Raw genomic sequence first — 17,017 nt, forward strand, 5'->3', positions numbered from 1 at the left:
GGACACATAAAATATAGGCAGTTCATTCATTGTGACCGTCTCAACAATACAAACATATTACAGACGAAAGACGATACTTTGAAATCCCATCATTTCATTCCGCAGTAGCTTTGAGGCTGCTGGTTGGATAGGGGCGGCGCGGGCATATATGTTTAGTGTTAACCGTCTTTTTTTCCCCACCCGCTGCGGCTCCGCTTCTCCGCTGGGAAGGTGATCATCTCGTTTTTATTTGTACTACTACTTTGTATCTACAGCACGGCCAGGGCACGCAACGCAACACTGATGATTATTATTGTATCGGGTCGCTCGTTATTTTTGAGAGAGAGAGAGAGAGACCGTTGAACACACACACACACACACACACACACACACACACAGATCAGGGGTATCTCATCTGCTGCTGCTCCACGTTTTTTTTGTGGATTTCGGATCTGAAAAAAGGAACGAAATAACGCGCTCTATGTGCAAACTCCTCGGCGCCGACGGCGCGCCTTGGATATGAGCGCCTTGGAGCATGCTCAGAAAGACCAGAATGAATTTACATCCGAAGCAGTGTATACATGAGTCAAATTTCTTTCAATCGCATTGAAAATCGGAGTAATCCGGCCAGTGACATCGGAATGGTTTTTAGATCGCATCGAGCGTTTTCATTCGGATGTAAGTTTTTGTAGGTGTTTACATAACAACGTTTAATAGGATTGAACTTCTATTCGGAATGAAAAGGGGATTTAACTGCTCATGTAAACGTAGCCACTGTTAACCACTGAAACTGAGCGCTATACTTGGTAAACTAATACTTGTTAGACTGGGTCAGCTCTATTCCTAGTTTGCTCTTTTTCCACATTCTACACCAATTCTCTCGACCAACAATAATCAATCAAAATGATAAGCTCACAATGTGTTGCAGTGTGACACGTTGTGAGCTTGTAGATCTGCTATTTTCAGAATAGGGGCACTTTTCCCCCCATACTTTCTATTAAGGGTTTTCTAGTAAGAGATGCAATTCTAGTGTTTCTATTCATCTTTAACAACTTGAAAAACTTTGTTTCACAGGATGCCATGCTTGATTCACTGCATAATAAATTAAAAAAAGAAAGGAAGCTACTTGTGTCTAACAATGAAATGGCACGAATAACAGAAAAATGGACTGGAAGGAAGCGACCTCGTCAGACAGAGACAGCTGAGGTTAATCCAAGCACCATGGTAAAAACTGTCAATCTGTTTTAGCTGAAAACTAGTTTGTGCAGAATGAACGTTGGGACCTTTATGCTGATACATTTAAAGGTCCAATGTGTTGTATTTTTCAACAATTTTATGCAATAAATTTACTTTAATCTGTAGAACTTGTTTGATTTATAGATTACAAAAGTGAATCACTCACTCACTACTTGACTGACATTTGTTCTTGTGATTTTAAAGGATTATGAAAATAACATTATTATAATAAATTATTGTATTTCTTTTATTAAGGCCTCCAATCGGAAGCAGCAATTCTGCTCTTGCCTGCACTATTCAAGGAGAAACCAGAGTTGCTGTTTGAAGTTGAGGTGAGACATGAACCGTTCACTAGTGTGAGAAGCACTATGTAATTGAAGCACATTGTATTATTGCATTAGTTTTTATATTATCATATGGTTGTTTCTGTTTTTGACACAGTGGCTCTGCAGGAGACTAGCCAGAGGGTGTGCGTTTCTCTGATGGTTAATTGTATTCCCTCTCCCCAGGGCCAAGCTCAGACCAGCACTGACATGTCGACACCAAAAGATGATCCTGAAAGGCTGCAGGGAGGGTCACCCCAAGAAATATGACCACATCATGCTGTCGATGGATGACCAGGTAATCACAGAGGAGAGTGTGGACATTTCAATGGCACTGGGACTCGATCCTACTGTGCATATATTTTGTGTTCAGAATCCAATACCCTAAAGGACTGAAAAAGACACTGACCTTTTTGGAGTGTGTTGTTCTGAAATTGAAGGATGCAGGCAAACTTCCTGTCACAGTAAAAATAATGTACAACTCCATCTATGAGTAGCATGTATGTAGGAGTCAGTGTTCTCTCTCCATGTCTGGATGGCCACTTGAAGAGAGTCAGCTAAAAAGCAAGGACTTTGCCACTGGACTGGGCCTCTTATAATTCTGGAGTGTACATTTTGTTTTAGAAATCCTGAAAGACTGTCAAAGTGTCAAAAACAGTCAAGTGTGTTGTTGACAATTATGTTGTTTCACTTGTTATACGTGTGTGTGTGTGTGTGTGTGTGTGTGTGTGTGTGTGTGTGTGTGTCTCTTTGATTAAATGAAGGCTCTGTGGTGGTGTGTGTGTTTGACGAAATTAAGTTATTTTTGCATTTTAAGGTCTGACGCATTCTGTTCATATATTATTTATTTTATTTATAATTTGCTTTATGTATACTTATTTGTTAGTGTTTACTACTTTTTATTTTATGTAAGCACATTTTACATCTAATTAATTTGTCATTATTTATTTTATTTGTTAAACAGTATTTGAAGCTTGTGTATTTTACATTTAATGTGCAGCTTGAATAAAATGCAGTGTATTAGAACTTGTAACCTGGATTTGGTCTTACTTTATTTGTTTGCAATATAGTACCTATACGACCTACGGTAGCTACCTAATCATCCATCTTCAACCCCTTATCCGTAGTCTGGTCGCGGGGCAACAGCTCCACCAGAGTGCTCCAGATTTCCCTCTCCAGAGCAACATCAGTGACTTCCTCCTGGGGGATTCCGAGACGTTCCAAGGCCAGTGAGTCGATGTATTTCCTCCAACTGTGCCTTGGTCTGCCCCGGGGTCTCCTCCCAGTGGGGCGTGCGTCGAGGACCTCCCTAGGTAGGCGAACGAGAGGCATCCTAACCAGATGCCCGAACCACCTCAGCTGACTCCTTCCAGGCGAAGGAGCACGCAATTCTACTCCGAGTCTCTCTCGTGTGACTGAACTTCTCACCCTATCTCGATCTAAGGGAGATGCCAGCCACCCGTCGAAGAAAACTCATTTCGGCTGCTTGTATTCGCGACCTTATTCTTTCGGTCATGACCCACACTTTAGACTTAATATATTAGTGCCCCTCACTTCACACAAGTGTGATTTTTTAATACCATGGGACCCTGGCTGAAATTCACCAGCAAGACCTAAGCCTAAACCCAAAACAAACTATAAGCTGGTCACCAGCTAAAACCAGCATAAACTGGTGACCAGCAAAACCATCAAAATACCAGCTAAGACCAGCATAAACTGGTGACCAGCATAAGCTGGTGACCAGCAAAACCATCAAAATACCAGCTAAGACCAGCATAAACTGGTGACCAGCTACCAGTTTAAACCAGCATGGACCAGCAAAACCTAGCTGGTCAGTCACCAGCTAAGACCAGCAAGATGGCGTCCAAAACACACTCTAAAGCTGGTCACCAGCAAAAGGTGGTCACCAGCTAAGACCAGCAAGAAAGTTGCTGGTCCAGCTTATGCTGGTCTATGCTGGATTTTTCAGCAGGGCTGAGTAATATTCATGGATGCCTTTTTATTAATCTGCTCTGCAATCACTCAAGGCTGCATTTTATATTGGTAACAAATCATAATCTTATATTAAAATCAGTAATGTTCAGAAAACCAAGTGAATGGAGACAGTTCAATCCTACCATTGTTGCGTCACACAGCAGCTCTATGTATTACACTCTGATTCCAATTACCATATTTACCAGGCAATTACCATGTTGTAAAAGTGGTACAGCAATTATCTTAAGCATGTTTGTTGTGCATTGATGATACAATGCACTCAAACAATAGCCTATAAAGCCATAGTGGACAGTACAGTATTTCCATCTTTTTAACTGGGATTCCTTCTATCAGTTGGCAAGGCATAAAGAATGGGGTGGTATATTGACTACCTGCCTAGCAGGGGTTGGCAACCTTTTTGACATGTGATGATAGTCAGTGTGTCTTATCAACCCTAGTAAGTTTAATTATGATACATGGGCTATACAAAACCTTTATTTATTATTCTTTAGAACTGTATTCTTTCACATTACCTCCATGAAGACTCCCTCCACCGTCAGTTATATAGTCATTCTAACTCCTAACTCTATGTGCAGGATGTAATTTGTATATGTGAGGGGACTTCATTTAACTGAGCTATAAACCTTTTTGAATATTTAATTTAAAAATAAAAAAAACATCACTCTCACTCTTGTGTGCCAGTGATCACCCTCCCTTTGCCAATGATGGCCTGGCCTACAGGAGATTTGAATGGATATCTGATATAGGATATAGGGGTAAGTATGTAACAGACAGATCCTAGATATGCCAAAAGCTTCATGATAAAAGTAATTTAGTGTGTTACTTAAAATGGATCCTGCTTCTAAATAAGAGTAGCTAGCCTACAAACCTGAAGATGACCTTGACATTGTACTACACATATGGCTCTGACAGGATGCAATGTGAAACAAATAGGCCTACAAGACAATAATGTGACAAACTGATTAGCTGTGGACAAACATCAATCATGTTGAATAATGTATGGCAGCTATGACAACTCTATTACATGGCATTCTTCTAAATATGCAAAACATGTACAAATGGAAGTTAGTCCACTTTTCCCAGTCTATAGGCTATGTGCTGAGTCTGCTGACAGAGGTCACAGAGGAGACAGACCATTATTTTTGCATGGGCAGCTTAAGTATGTACTGTAGGCCTATATGTCTTTCTCTGTACATGCATTAGTATGCATAAACTTGAACTTGAATTAAAACACCCATTAAATGGAAAGTGTGTTATTAATGAACACATTGCATGTACTGTAGGCTTATACCTTTCCCTTTGTTTAATGCATTATAAATGTCATATATAGTATTTGGTGTGTTTCAAATTGTTTGTTAAATGATTTAAAAAGATGACCAACAAAGGTTGTATGAAGCAGGGTGTTTTTCTTGGAGCTAATTTTACATTTAGTTGTTAAAATTAAAATTTGCTTTGATTGATTGATTGATTGATTGATGAATTTTATGAACAGATTTGGAGAATTACAGTACATTTCAAGTACAACTCAATACAAAACTGTTAACTGTGGATAACACCATAAAGCATTACACTTGTTTACAATGGGGTCCACCTTGTTCAATTCAGCAAAACAAATAGAGACGTACAAATATACTCTTCAAAGAAATAAAAATAAAAACAAAAATAAATAAAAATAAAATAAAGAAAATCATGACAGGGGAGGTGATAAGGGGATATGTGATATGTTGATCCTGATAAGGGGATATGGGGATATGTTGATCCTCTGAGGTACAGTATGTACTGTAGGCCTATATATCTTCCTCTGTACAATGCATTAGTATGCATAAACTTCATGTTTAGTATTTGATGTGTTTCAAATTGTTTGTTCACTGATTCATTCAAAATATTTCTTAATAATTATAATAAATGAGAAAGCTTAACAAAGAGCGTCAATACAGCTTTAAGAAATGAAGTGGGGGCGAGCCCAATTGGAAACGCCCCCAATTGGAAACGCCCCCAAATGGAAACTCCCCCTTTCCAAGAGTGTCTGACTGCAGGGCAGGATTGATCGATCAAGAAGTCTCTGCGAGGGCGGGGCATTGATCACATGATTGATCAGCAATGGGGAGGCGGGGCAAGTCAACATCAACCAGAGTAGAGGAAACACAAAAACGGAAACGGAAACAGATAAACGGAAACAGAAAAGGGCGTTCCCTTGTTCCCTCCTCACTCAGGGACTCGGCCCCGTGGGTCTCGTGCCCAAGTGGGGGTCCGCGGGGGCCCCGGCGTATCACTGCCGTCTCTGGTCCGTTTTGAACGGGGGAATCTCGTTGCGACCGGGCCGCCCTCAGGGACTCGGCCCCGTGGGTCTCGTGCCCGGGTGGGGGTCCGCGGGGGTCCCCGGCGTATCTCGGCCGTCTCTGGTCCGTTTTGAACGGGGGGAATCTCGTTGCGACCGGGCCGCCCTCAGGGACTCGGCCCCGTGGGTCTCGTGCCCGGGTGGGGGTCCGCGGGGGTCCGCGGGGGTCCCTGGCGTATCTCGGCCGTCTCTGGTCCGTTTTGGCCGGGGGGGATCTCGTTGCGACCGGGCCGCCCTCAGGGACTCGGCCCCGTGGGTCTCGTGCCCGGGTGGGGGTCCGCGGGGGTCCCCGGCGTATCTCGGCCGTCTCTGGTCCGTTTTGGCCGGGGGGGATCTCGTTGCGACCGGGCCGCCCTCAGGGACTCGGCCCCGTGCCCGGGTGGGGGTCCGCGGGGGTCCCCGGCGTATCTCGGCCGTCTCTGGGCCGTTTTGGATGGGAGGAATTGTGGGCCCTATTGTAAACAAGTGTAATGCTTATGGCAGCAGTTCCCAAAGTGGGGTCCGCGGGCTAGGGGTATGCGACGCATAGCCAGGGGGTACCCAAGCTGACAAAAAAAAAAAAAATCATGTGTGTGTGTGTGTGTGTCTGCCCAGTGTCTGCCCAGTGTCTGCCCAGTTCCTCCCCAGTGTCCGCCATGGTGCCTCCCCAGTGTCTGCCCAGTGGCTCCCCAGTACCTCCCCAGTGTCCCCTGAGTGCCTACTGCCTCACCACTGTCCCAGTGTGACCCTGAGTGCCTCCTCAGTGTCCCCCTGAGAACCTCCCCGCAGTGTCTCCCCAGTGCCTCCCCAGTGTCTGCCCAGTGCCTCGCCAGTGTCTCCCCAGTGCCTCCCCAGTGTCTACCCAGTGCCTCCCCAGCGTCCCCCTGAGTGCCTACCCAAAAGGGGTACCTGGTCCAAAAAAGTTTGGTAACCCCTGCTTTATGGTGTCGTCCACTCAATGTACTGTAATTCTGCAAACTGCATGTTAATCAATCTATATATATATATTGTAGTGACTTTTATAATATATATATATATATAGAGAGCCTAATCACAGACTGCTGGACATTCACTGGAGAGCACTCCAGGCATAAGGTTGAGCAACCCTTTTGTGGTCCCACCTGGTTTCTTAGGAGGCACTATCAATAAAGTCTCTTCAATAGTTTGTTCCACAGTAATTCAACAATCTGGATGGATAATAAATAGGTTGTTTGGTCATAGTAGTAACTTAGTAAGGACTAAGGAGTAGTAACATATAGCCTACACTTGCTGCAGTAGGTGTAAAAGATATGCAGTCACCTTCACTCTGCGCTCCAACAATATCACTACCATGTGAGGTATGACAGCAGTTGAGCCAAATAAGTCCATACTAATTATCCATAATGTATAAATATGGATAAGAGTTCAGGACAGACAGGCCTTTTCGGGGAGGTTAGATGGTTAACTTAGATGTTTAACTGCTCTTCTGGGGTCATGTCAAAATTGGTTTCTACGTCCTCCTAAACTCAGTAGGCCTATGGGGACCAGGACAATTCCGGCTGTCTGTTGGTGTATTATGTTGGTCATGTCCATCTATGGTACAGTATATTATAACATTTTTTTCTTTTCAATAATTGTTACCTATTAAAACCCGGCTATAACCCACTAACCCTACGACACTGTGGTATTGTGGTTTTGCATATTCAGACTATTACCCCAAAACAGTATGTATACTCACTCTGCTTCTCTTCTGAAACTGGCAACTGCTATCACATTTGATCACTCCTGGATGTCAGACTATAACACTTGTATAAACCAATGAATAGTGTGACAGTGCTTTAATCTGTGGGCACAATTATGGAAACTCTGTATACAATACATATTTTGTGATTCAAAGTAACGTCTAAATGGTTTCTACATCTTCATAGACACTTACTACACCGTTACACTACACTATACTATTACACTTATCATAGTTCATGGTATCATATCACACGTGTCATAGCAGCCTCCACCCACCTGGGAGGTACCAACATGGACTTCCAGAGCAGTACATGGACCTGGGAGAAGTGGCAATTCAATAAAACAAGCAGAAAGCCTGCAACACTGCATGTGTTTGGAAACAACAATAGAGCCACAACATAGTGAAAACCTTTTATCCTTTTCTTTATTGCTTAAAGAATACAACTTTGTAATCAAATGAATGTGTATCAATTACAACCACGTTATCTATGTTTATATTAAGGGTTTACCACACAGTCGCATTGCAAATGTTTGATAATACACCAGAGGTGGGCAAAAGAACAAATTCAGCCCAGATAAAGCATTTTACAAAGTAAACATCCTTAACATTGTGTACATTTGCTTGGATGCACTCTGCAGCCAAGCAGAGCAGTACGGGCATCTGGAATGGGTAGAGGGCTCAGAAGGGCTGGGCGCCTGAACACTGTGCTTCGCGGGGCTGGCAGACTGACCACTGTGCATCGCAGGGCTGGCAGACTGAGGAGGGCTGGACAGCTGACCTGAATAGAGTTTGCACTTCGGCAGGTGTTTTCTCATCGCATCAGCCCTTAAAAGGGTGTTCTTACACCGCAGGGACAATGATAGTGTGCCTGAGATGTGTCTGATCTGCAGTTAAGACAGCATCTAATGATGCGCAGATCTAGAGGGAGGGGAGACATACAATATGACAAATGAATATACAGTATATAATATACACACACAGCACCAACTCATTCTTACATTTCAAATGTACTTAAGGGGAAATCCATCCTTCATAGACCACTGGCAGTCACTAGACTGACTCACTGACTGAACACACAAATTGCATGCGTTGCAGAGATGGAACCTGGGTGAAATGAGTGCATGAATAACACACCCTGCCTGGCCAAGGCCAACAGTCTGAATAAGTCCCAATGTCAATTTGAAAGATAATGAAAATGCCTCCTCTCTACAGTACATCCAGACATACATCCTAAAAATAAAAAACAAGCTTATACATACCTTCAAAAGCGATTGCAGTTTTAATATGAGCAGTGGTACAGTGTACAGCAGGTTGTACATTGTTTGAGCTGTACAGACTCATTGGTGGTCAATATGGAACGATGCATCTGTTAATAAAAATAAACAAGACAATTTTAACAATTACACTGAATTTGCAGAGCAGATAATCTACATCTGTAGACAGGCATAAAGGCCATAGATCTGTCAATTTGCCTATGCTGTAACAATAACAGTAATCTTTTTAAAGTATTAAACTAATAAAAATGATCCATCATTTAACAGACCTCACAAATTAAAATAATATGTCACCAGAAGCAGGGATGTATGTTGTATGCAGCCATGCTAGCTGTTGCTGAATAACCTAACACTTTGGCTACATGTTTAAGCATTTATTTCATATTTATGGTATTAATGGTAGTTTAGCTTCATAAGTTAGAATCGGAATATTGCTTGTTGTGTTAGTAAGAGGCTAAGCTACTCGAGCAGGCAAGAAAGAAAATAAAAACGAACTCATTAACTCCTGTTCATAAGGCTATAGTTTGCACTGCAGAACGTTTACATTTATATTAAGTTATACTTATAATATTAATATTGTCTTGCTGGTTTTACGTACCTTGCTTCGATGAGAGAGGAGAAAGAACAAGAAGCGTCTGGAAAGTGGAAAGAACTGCAGCAAACAGGCTGTAAGTGGTGCCAGATTTTGCAACAGAAATGTTGAAAAGAAGCCACTCAACAAATTGCAACAGATTAGCTAATTTAAATCTAATGTTCATCAACTGTTTGAAAATAGCAGAGCTAGAAGCATAGCAGCATATTAAATTAATAATAATATTAATAATAATACAAATAACGATAATAATACAAGTCGCTTATAATAAGCGGACATGGCATGCGGACATAACTACTTCCTGGTCAATGCCCTCCCCCCTCGCAGAGACTTCCTGATCAATCAATCCTGCCCTGCAGTCAGACGCTTCTCGTTACGGTGAGGGAGACGCGCGATGTGGGTTGTTTGCAAGCTATATACATGTCTGGGCATGCCTCTATCTCGACACCCTCTTCTAAGCACTTTTCGTAGGACGTAAGACATCATCATAACAAAATAACCGCGCCGTCCCTCGGCGATACAATCCGTGATAATTTTCTTGTTTGTTCGAGTTTGATGAAGGAAGGGAGACCCGACTTTAGATCCGTACGAGTCCATCATGGGGAAGTTGGGTGTTTTTTCCGACAGCGACACACTAAACACACAAGACGCCTCCCCTGAAACAAACAGGAGCCCTCCCGTCCTGAGTTTTCAGGAAGGGAGGGGGAGAGGCTTTTTTTTGGGGGGGGGGGGTCACGTGATCGGAGTGTTGCGCTATGATCCAGTGCTAGTTGGTAAAGTGCTCGGGTGTGCAGAAAGGCGATTGAAAGTTATCAATAAAAACATGCAGTAAACGCTCCCGCATTCAAACGGTTAATAATTGATCTTCATTTCTTGTTTTCTTACATGCATATTATGCAGTTTATTATTATTAAGAACTGCAAAAAGTAACGGAAGTAAAAACAATCGGATCCCAATAATAACTTGGACAGGTGTTGTTTTGAAATGTACAGTTTTATTTCCATCAGTGATCACTAGACAGAACTGTTACGGAGCAGGTCCTTCCCACCACCCACATGGGCCTGCGTGGTCTTGGAAGATTTCAGCCATGAAAATCTGACTCCTGCATGACACATGGAGGAAGAAGAGGATTATGTCTCAAGAGATGGAACTCTGTACTAGAAATAGGCCTATGTAGTATTGTCACCGCTGAATTAACCCAATGACCCCACTATACTGTAGTAGACTGTTATCCATTATCTGAATAATCAGACTCGTGTGTAGGAGCATATAGCCAGAGGTCAAGTACTTAGCACATCAGAAACAGGCAAAGATGCATAGATAGATAGATAGATTTCTTTATTTTTGTGTCATGCACCAAAGGCGCCCAGCCCACATGGACTTACAGGACACGCCATATCATTGCTTCAATATTGCATAACCCTAACCTCCCCCGGGGCAGACACCTAAACCTAACCACCCACCCTCTCCCGACCCCCAGCGCACCTCGGACCAATGCTCCTTCGGAGCAATGGTCCGTCGGATCATAGGGTGCTTCCCAGCAAAAATACCTTTCCTAAAACAAAATTCCAGTTTTTCATAGTCCTCCAACCAGAAAAAGTCAGCACAGATGGTTGTCATTTTACAAAATAATACATGTCTTAATTCTTCATATAATGGGCAGTAAAACAAAAAAAATGAATTTCATTTTCAATTTCTTTCAAATCACACACTAGACAGACTCTGTCCTCCTCAGGAGTATACCAATGAATCTACCCGTTTCTAAAAGCTAATGGTAAGGTCCCAGAATGCAGCTGTGCACAAAAAGATCTCTGACTTTTGGATATATTTTGTGTAACATAAGGATCAGGGCCATAATTATTTTTTAATAAGACGATATGTTCTTAGTTTTGGTTTGTACCATAATTATATATTATTATACCCAAGGATGCTGGCATACGAGATACGGGCTGGATACTCCCAGGCCCTTCTTGAGAACGTTGATCAGAGGATATGGTCCCATGCCACAGAAATTGCCATTGAAGTCGTCCTGGTCAAGAGTCCAGACCATGGCTCCACCAAAACCACTCCTCTTCAGCCAGCCAACCTGTACCAGTTAACAGTAACCAGTTAACCTGTACCTGTAACAGTGTACCAGCCGACCTGTACCAGTGCGTTAAAATAAATGACAAAAGAAGGAACTAGAAATGCATTCTTATCGAGCTGCCACCTTGCGCTTCGCACACAAGTTGGCCATGAATGGCCTACTTGTGCACCAGCAGAGCACGAAATTTATATCTGACGCTTGTAACTTCCTCCCTCATAAATAACTTAAATCTGTTACGTCATCCACACATGTCACACATGTTTTTAGATAAACATACATAGTTACGTCATCACCCAATCCCTGATTGGCCGAGCGACGCCACCAACACACGCCACCAAAGACAATACACATTCCCTGATCCCGGACATACGCAGCCGAATACAGTACTTGCGGCCGCTCTGCTCGCGCAAGTAACTAGTAGTGTCTACAAATCTGAGCGATTATGTGAAATGCTGCTATGCACCTTGCCCTGATAGCTGACAACGTTGTCGAATCCAACCCAGGTCTGGCTGTTGTAGGCGTAAGGCACCTGCTGGGCGACATCCCAGACGTCTGTGACTCCTTGTTGGTTGAGGAAGTGGCAGATCTGAATGAAGCAGAGACAAGCCATTAGAAACAAATGTGAAATCTATACTGTATGTATTAGTTTCTATATAGAACGCAAAACGTTGTTGCACTGGAGACGTGTACAATCTCTGCCTCTGACATGGCTGTACAGTGTACAAGTCTATTTATGTGCAGTTTGTTTTGGTGAATGCACGTCACCTTTTGCCTACATTTCCACCTATAAGAAAACATCTGATATTTAACGGCGACCGCAAACATATATATAAATGTACAGTAAGAAAACATACTTTTCGTAAGCGAGGATCATATCGTTTTTGAAAATGAGGCAAATCTAGCTCGTTTTGACACAAAAAGAAGAATCCAAGATATTAGCGTTCAAAAAGGTTCAGGGTGAGTTAAATACCTCATAGTAGGCCCAGGTTCCAGGCGTGGCGGTGAATTGACCGGCAGGTCCAGGTCCAGTGCTTGGAGCACCGATACCGGTGTTGGAAGAGGAAGCCAGTTTGAAGGTGGTACCGTAGGTGGCGAAACCAACCAGCAGCTTCTCAGCTGGGGCGCCCTGGTTCTTCCAGTAGTTCATAGCGTAGTTCTATAATATGGAAACAATATACAGCATAGCCTTTCAGCACACATTTATTTTCCCCGTGCTGTCCTTGAACACAGTGGTGAGTTGTCTACTACCATCTTCCATCCTTGTGTTCTGACATTATCTGACCGACACTCCAGAGCGAGTGAAATCTTTTATAACCACCAGCAGTCCAGCAGCACCTATCCCTTTCCTTCATCGCACCCGCGCGCGTGCATGTGTGTGTGTGAGTTTGCATGTGTGTGGATTGTAGGCTAAGTGAGGAGTTGGACAACGTTAACAACAAACGTTTGCAAATAGTTTTTCTCAGGTCTTTAGTGGCGTTTGTCCTGTTGTTGGCATAACTCTACTGTACTGTCTATGTCTGCGACGCACGGGTGAGTCAAATTATTAATTCATGCGGGACCTGCGTGTCATAAAAAACACTGACGCGCGCAACACTAGCACACACGCATTTCCGATTCGCCTTGTGCCTGGAGGGACACTGAAGGTTGCCCATAGCAACCTGGGCGAGGTATAGAGGTTAAAGAGGTATGTGCTTGGCTTCTGCCGGTCGATTTTGATATAAAGTTTCGGCTATCAAAGGGTAATCATGATAACCCGCGGCGACAAGGTTATGAAATTTGGTATGTTTCTCGGGATTCTGCTCTGAAGATGCCCGCCACCATCGGATTTAATTTTGCCGAAAACGTGGCTTCAAAGCGGTCTGTCGCGGTCCGGGTCTGTACTATAAACCAATGGGGTTCACTGTGTTTTGAATGTGGAGGAACCTCCACACTCACCACGTTGAAGTACATCATGGCACCCTTGTCAGCTGGGCCCTGCCACACAGGACTGTTCTCTCCAGTAACGTGCGCCCAGGGGCCGTGGAAGTCGTAGGTCATCACATGGAAGTAGTCCAGGATGCTGGTGATGAAAGGATGTACAGGAGTCAGGGGGATTTGAAGAAAATATTAGTGAAATTGCATAGGACAACCAGGAAGGTCCAATTGTTCAGAAATCTATGATATCATTTTCTTTTTTTTCTTTCCGCACACTGTCTTGGGAAACTGCTTAAAGGATGCTATTTATTAAATTGTCATTTCGGTGAAGATCGATTTCTGATTCTGAGCGACTGTAAAGACGAATCGTATCAGCGGGGAAGGAGGCGTCACATCATATTCAGAGCTTTCGTTGCACCAGACTGTATGACGGAAGCATTTGAAAATTGTAGGAGCTCAACAGACACAAATACTCATATAGCCTATAATGCCCATGCAGCCAAATACTTGTTTGTATGTTTGTGTGTCATCTATACTGACGCTCCGAGCTGGGAAACTTCGTATCCGAGGTCGATCACTCCCTTGTCGGCAGCTACGGCAGCGGTGAGCATCAGACGACGTTGGCCGAGCTGATTACCTTCAGCCTCGAAGGCAGCCAACAGCTCCTGCAGAGAGACAGGAGGTGGTGAAGAGAAAGATTTCCAACATTTCAAGGTGCCATTAAGGTGGTTATCTTGTAACATGATAGAAGGCTGACCTGACACAGGACGGTGAAGCGAGCCTTGTCCTCAGGTGGGGAGCCACGAGAGCCTGGGTACTCCCAGTCGATGTCCAGACCGTCAAAGCCGTGCTGACGCAGGAACTTGATCGTGCTTTGGATGAAGGTCTGACGGTTAGCAGGACTGGACACCATGGATGTGAACCTGGGGGGAGGGAGAGAGAGAGAGAGATTCATCCAAAAGAGTCAAACAAAGAGTGCCTTTACAGTATGTGAGGTTTCATGTTTAATACTCACTGAGAAGTTCCTACGTTCCATCCACCAACGGCCAGCAGGGTCTTCAGAAAGCCGTTCCTGGACAAAACAAAACAAAAATGTAAATCACTTTGAGTCCTCACACCTTTGTGTCAGCCTGATATGTAGGATAGAATAGATAGAAGTGACACGCTATACGAGGTTGTATATCTGCTATTTTTGAACAGCCAAAGTATATGAACTAATGGTTAAAGTGGTTCAAATCTAAAATGACATGCAAATGTTATAGCTTGATAAAAGCCACAACAGCAGCCCGGAGGCTGCAGCTCAAGAAAGAAAGTATAAAGAAGCATCACGTCAACTGGGAGATTAAAAACATAGCCTTAGATGTGTGTGTGTGTGTGTGTGTGTGTGTGTGTGTGTGTGTGTGTGTGTGTGTGTGTGTGTGTGTGTGTGTGTGTGCTCACGCAGTCTTGAGATACTGGAGCTGTCCATAGAGCGTCACATCGTTCCACTCAGTGGTCGTGATCATGTTGTTGTCTATTCCAGCGAAGGCATAGACGAGGTGGTCACAGAGACACGGGTCGATGTCGGTGGGCATGAACTTCCCATAACCGTGACGGTACTGTCCCCAGTTGGTGAAGTAACATGAGAGGATGTAGGAGGATCCTGCAAGGGACGAGTGTCAAAATAAGGGCTTGTTGTTGATGTTTTTGGCCGTTTGAGAGTAAAACACACCAAGTGGACAAAGTCTTACCTAGCTGCACGTGCAGCAGGAGAGCCAGTCCTGCAGAGAGAGAGAGAGAGAGTGAGAGAGAGAGAGAGAGAGAGAGAGAGAGAGAGAGAGAGAGAGAGAGAGAGTGAGTGGAAAAGGAGTGGTGGTTGGGTCAGAAAGGACAAGCACTAAGATTTATCCTCCAGTTATTAATCTAATATGACACATAAATCCTTCTACTTATTATTATAATCAAACTTTACGATATGAACCATACTGTTAAACAACTATTTCGAACAGAAAAGTAGATGCGTTTCATGGTAAATCTAAAGATACAGTTCATTTCCTCTGCTGCTCTGCACAGAAAAATGTTTTCCTCGATAGCAATTAACTCGACTTACCAACGCAGATGAGAAGCTTGCCCATGGTGCGTCTGTACAACCAACTGAAGGCCAGAAGCCTCTTATATACCTTATATTCCTCTCCATATCTGTAAAGCATGTTTGATCATGTTTGATAATCTTCGTTATTCTGATAAATCATTTGTTTGGTCAGGAGTTAATTGCCCTTTTCAGTTTTCAAGTGTTCAAGTGTTATTCAACAATGATATGATTTGCAGACAATTAGAAGTCAAATGAAGGTTATACAGGTTTGTACACGTTCCACCGCACGCACTTTTACAAGGCTGTGAAAGATGATGATGATTCGAGTTTCTTTATTAGGAAAAAAGACCCCTTGAGATGTACCATCTCGTTTTCGAGGGGCTCCCAACACAGATACATCAATCATTATTGTACATGTAAACAATAAAACAAAACAAATGACAACATACATGGACGAGACAAAACACTAAACATTGCAGACCACATTACGACATTGAATCCAATCATAGAACACATTATGAACATGCTACATCCTATACAATGCAAAAAATAAGATAATGATAATAGTAATACAAAATAAAATAAATAAACATAATTATGGCATATTTACCGATAGCAAGAACATACAACTTTTAAGTAAGAAGACAGTTGAAAAACTGTGAATGTTGGGATGGATCTAATGTTAGCTGGTAAAGTATTCCAGTCTGTAGGGGCTTTAAAAGAAAAGGCATGTTTACCAAATGCAATACTAACCAAAGGAACAGTAAAGTGTCTGTCCTGTCTTACAGTGGAGAATAACTATAAATTAGACTAAAGTAGACATGGAAAGGTTACTGATGCATATGAATTATTAACACAAATGTAGTCAATCTTTTGTTTCATGTTCTTTTTATCTGGATGATAAGAAAAGATAAGCAACACACACACACACACACACAGTGACACACTATTTCAGTGTTATGCAGAGGCTGGTCTCCACTCCTGAAACTACGTTGTGTTTATACAACCACCCTTCAATGGGCCAAATTCACAACGGCGTTTACGATGATAACATGACGTGAAGCTAGCGGAAAGGCATTTACGTGGATTTCCCACATTAATTTGGAATTCATGGAAATGGCCGTGAACTAGACGATCACGTAGGTTGGTCGGAAACTCCGTCAAATCCTACGGGACGTCTTTAGGTGGCGGAGACATTTGCGGAAGCATACACTTGCGTATAGATTTATTCAGAAGGCTTTAGTCTTCATGCTGAATCAATAAATTGTTCCCAAATCTCATAAAATATGTAGGCATGTGTCCCCAACATATTGGTCGATCAGCACAAAATAAATGATAGCCTATATAATAAAAGCTGAGTGCACTTGTATGCCTAAATGCATGCATTTCCCATACAGAAAACTGCCCCTGCAAGCCCGACACCTTTTTTATTTATTTATTAGGATATTACTATAGCATGCGCGATTGCGCTTCTCACTTGACAGCTTTCTACTCGCAGTGCAACGCG

The 17,017-nt window shown here is 42.9% G+C and overlaps 1 protein-coding gene and 1 long non-coding RNA gene across 2 annotated transcripts; one reads left to right on the forward strand and one right to left on the reverse strand.

Moving 5' to 3' along the window:
• The first annotated feature begins 1,059 nt into the window (after positions 1 to 1,059).
• LOC308324112 lies at positions 1,060 to 1,857 on the forward strand. The gene is made up of 3 exons (XR_013964881.1): positions 1,060 to 1,203; positions 1,471 to 1,547; positions 1,725 to 1,857. It is a non-coding gene; the product is annotated as an uncharacterized lncRNA (long non-coding RNA).
• Positions 1,858 to 10,520: 8,663 nt separating this feature from the next.
• Positions 10,521 to 15,553, reverse strand: LOC308323514 (acidic mammalian chitinase-like; the record flags this gene model as incomplete). Its single annotated transcript, XM_080775242.1, has 11 exons — positions 10,521 to 10,541; positions 11,379 to 11,525; positions 11,989 to 12,111; positions 12,496 to 12,681; positions 13,461 to 13,584; positions 13,980 to 14,104; positions 14,197 to 14,362; positions 14,455 to 14,511; positions 14,880 to 15,081; positions 15,170 to 15,199; positions 15,529 to 15,553. 11 exons carry the CDS (start codon positions 15,551 to 15,553, stop codon positions 10,521 to 10,523), a joined length of 1,206 nt encoding a protein of 401 aa, XP_080631368.1.
• Positions 15,554 to 17,017: the final 1,464 nt, after the last annotated feature.

This window comes from Protomyctophum bolini (assembly GCF_963924005.1).
Source record: "Protomyctophum bolini genome assembly, chromosome: 11".
NCBI classification, from domain to species: domain Eukaryota; kingdom Metazoa; phylum Chordata; class Actinopteri; order Myctophiformes; family Myctophidae; genus Protomyctophum; species Protomyctophum bolini.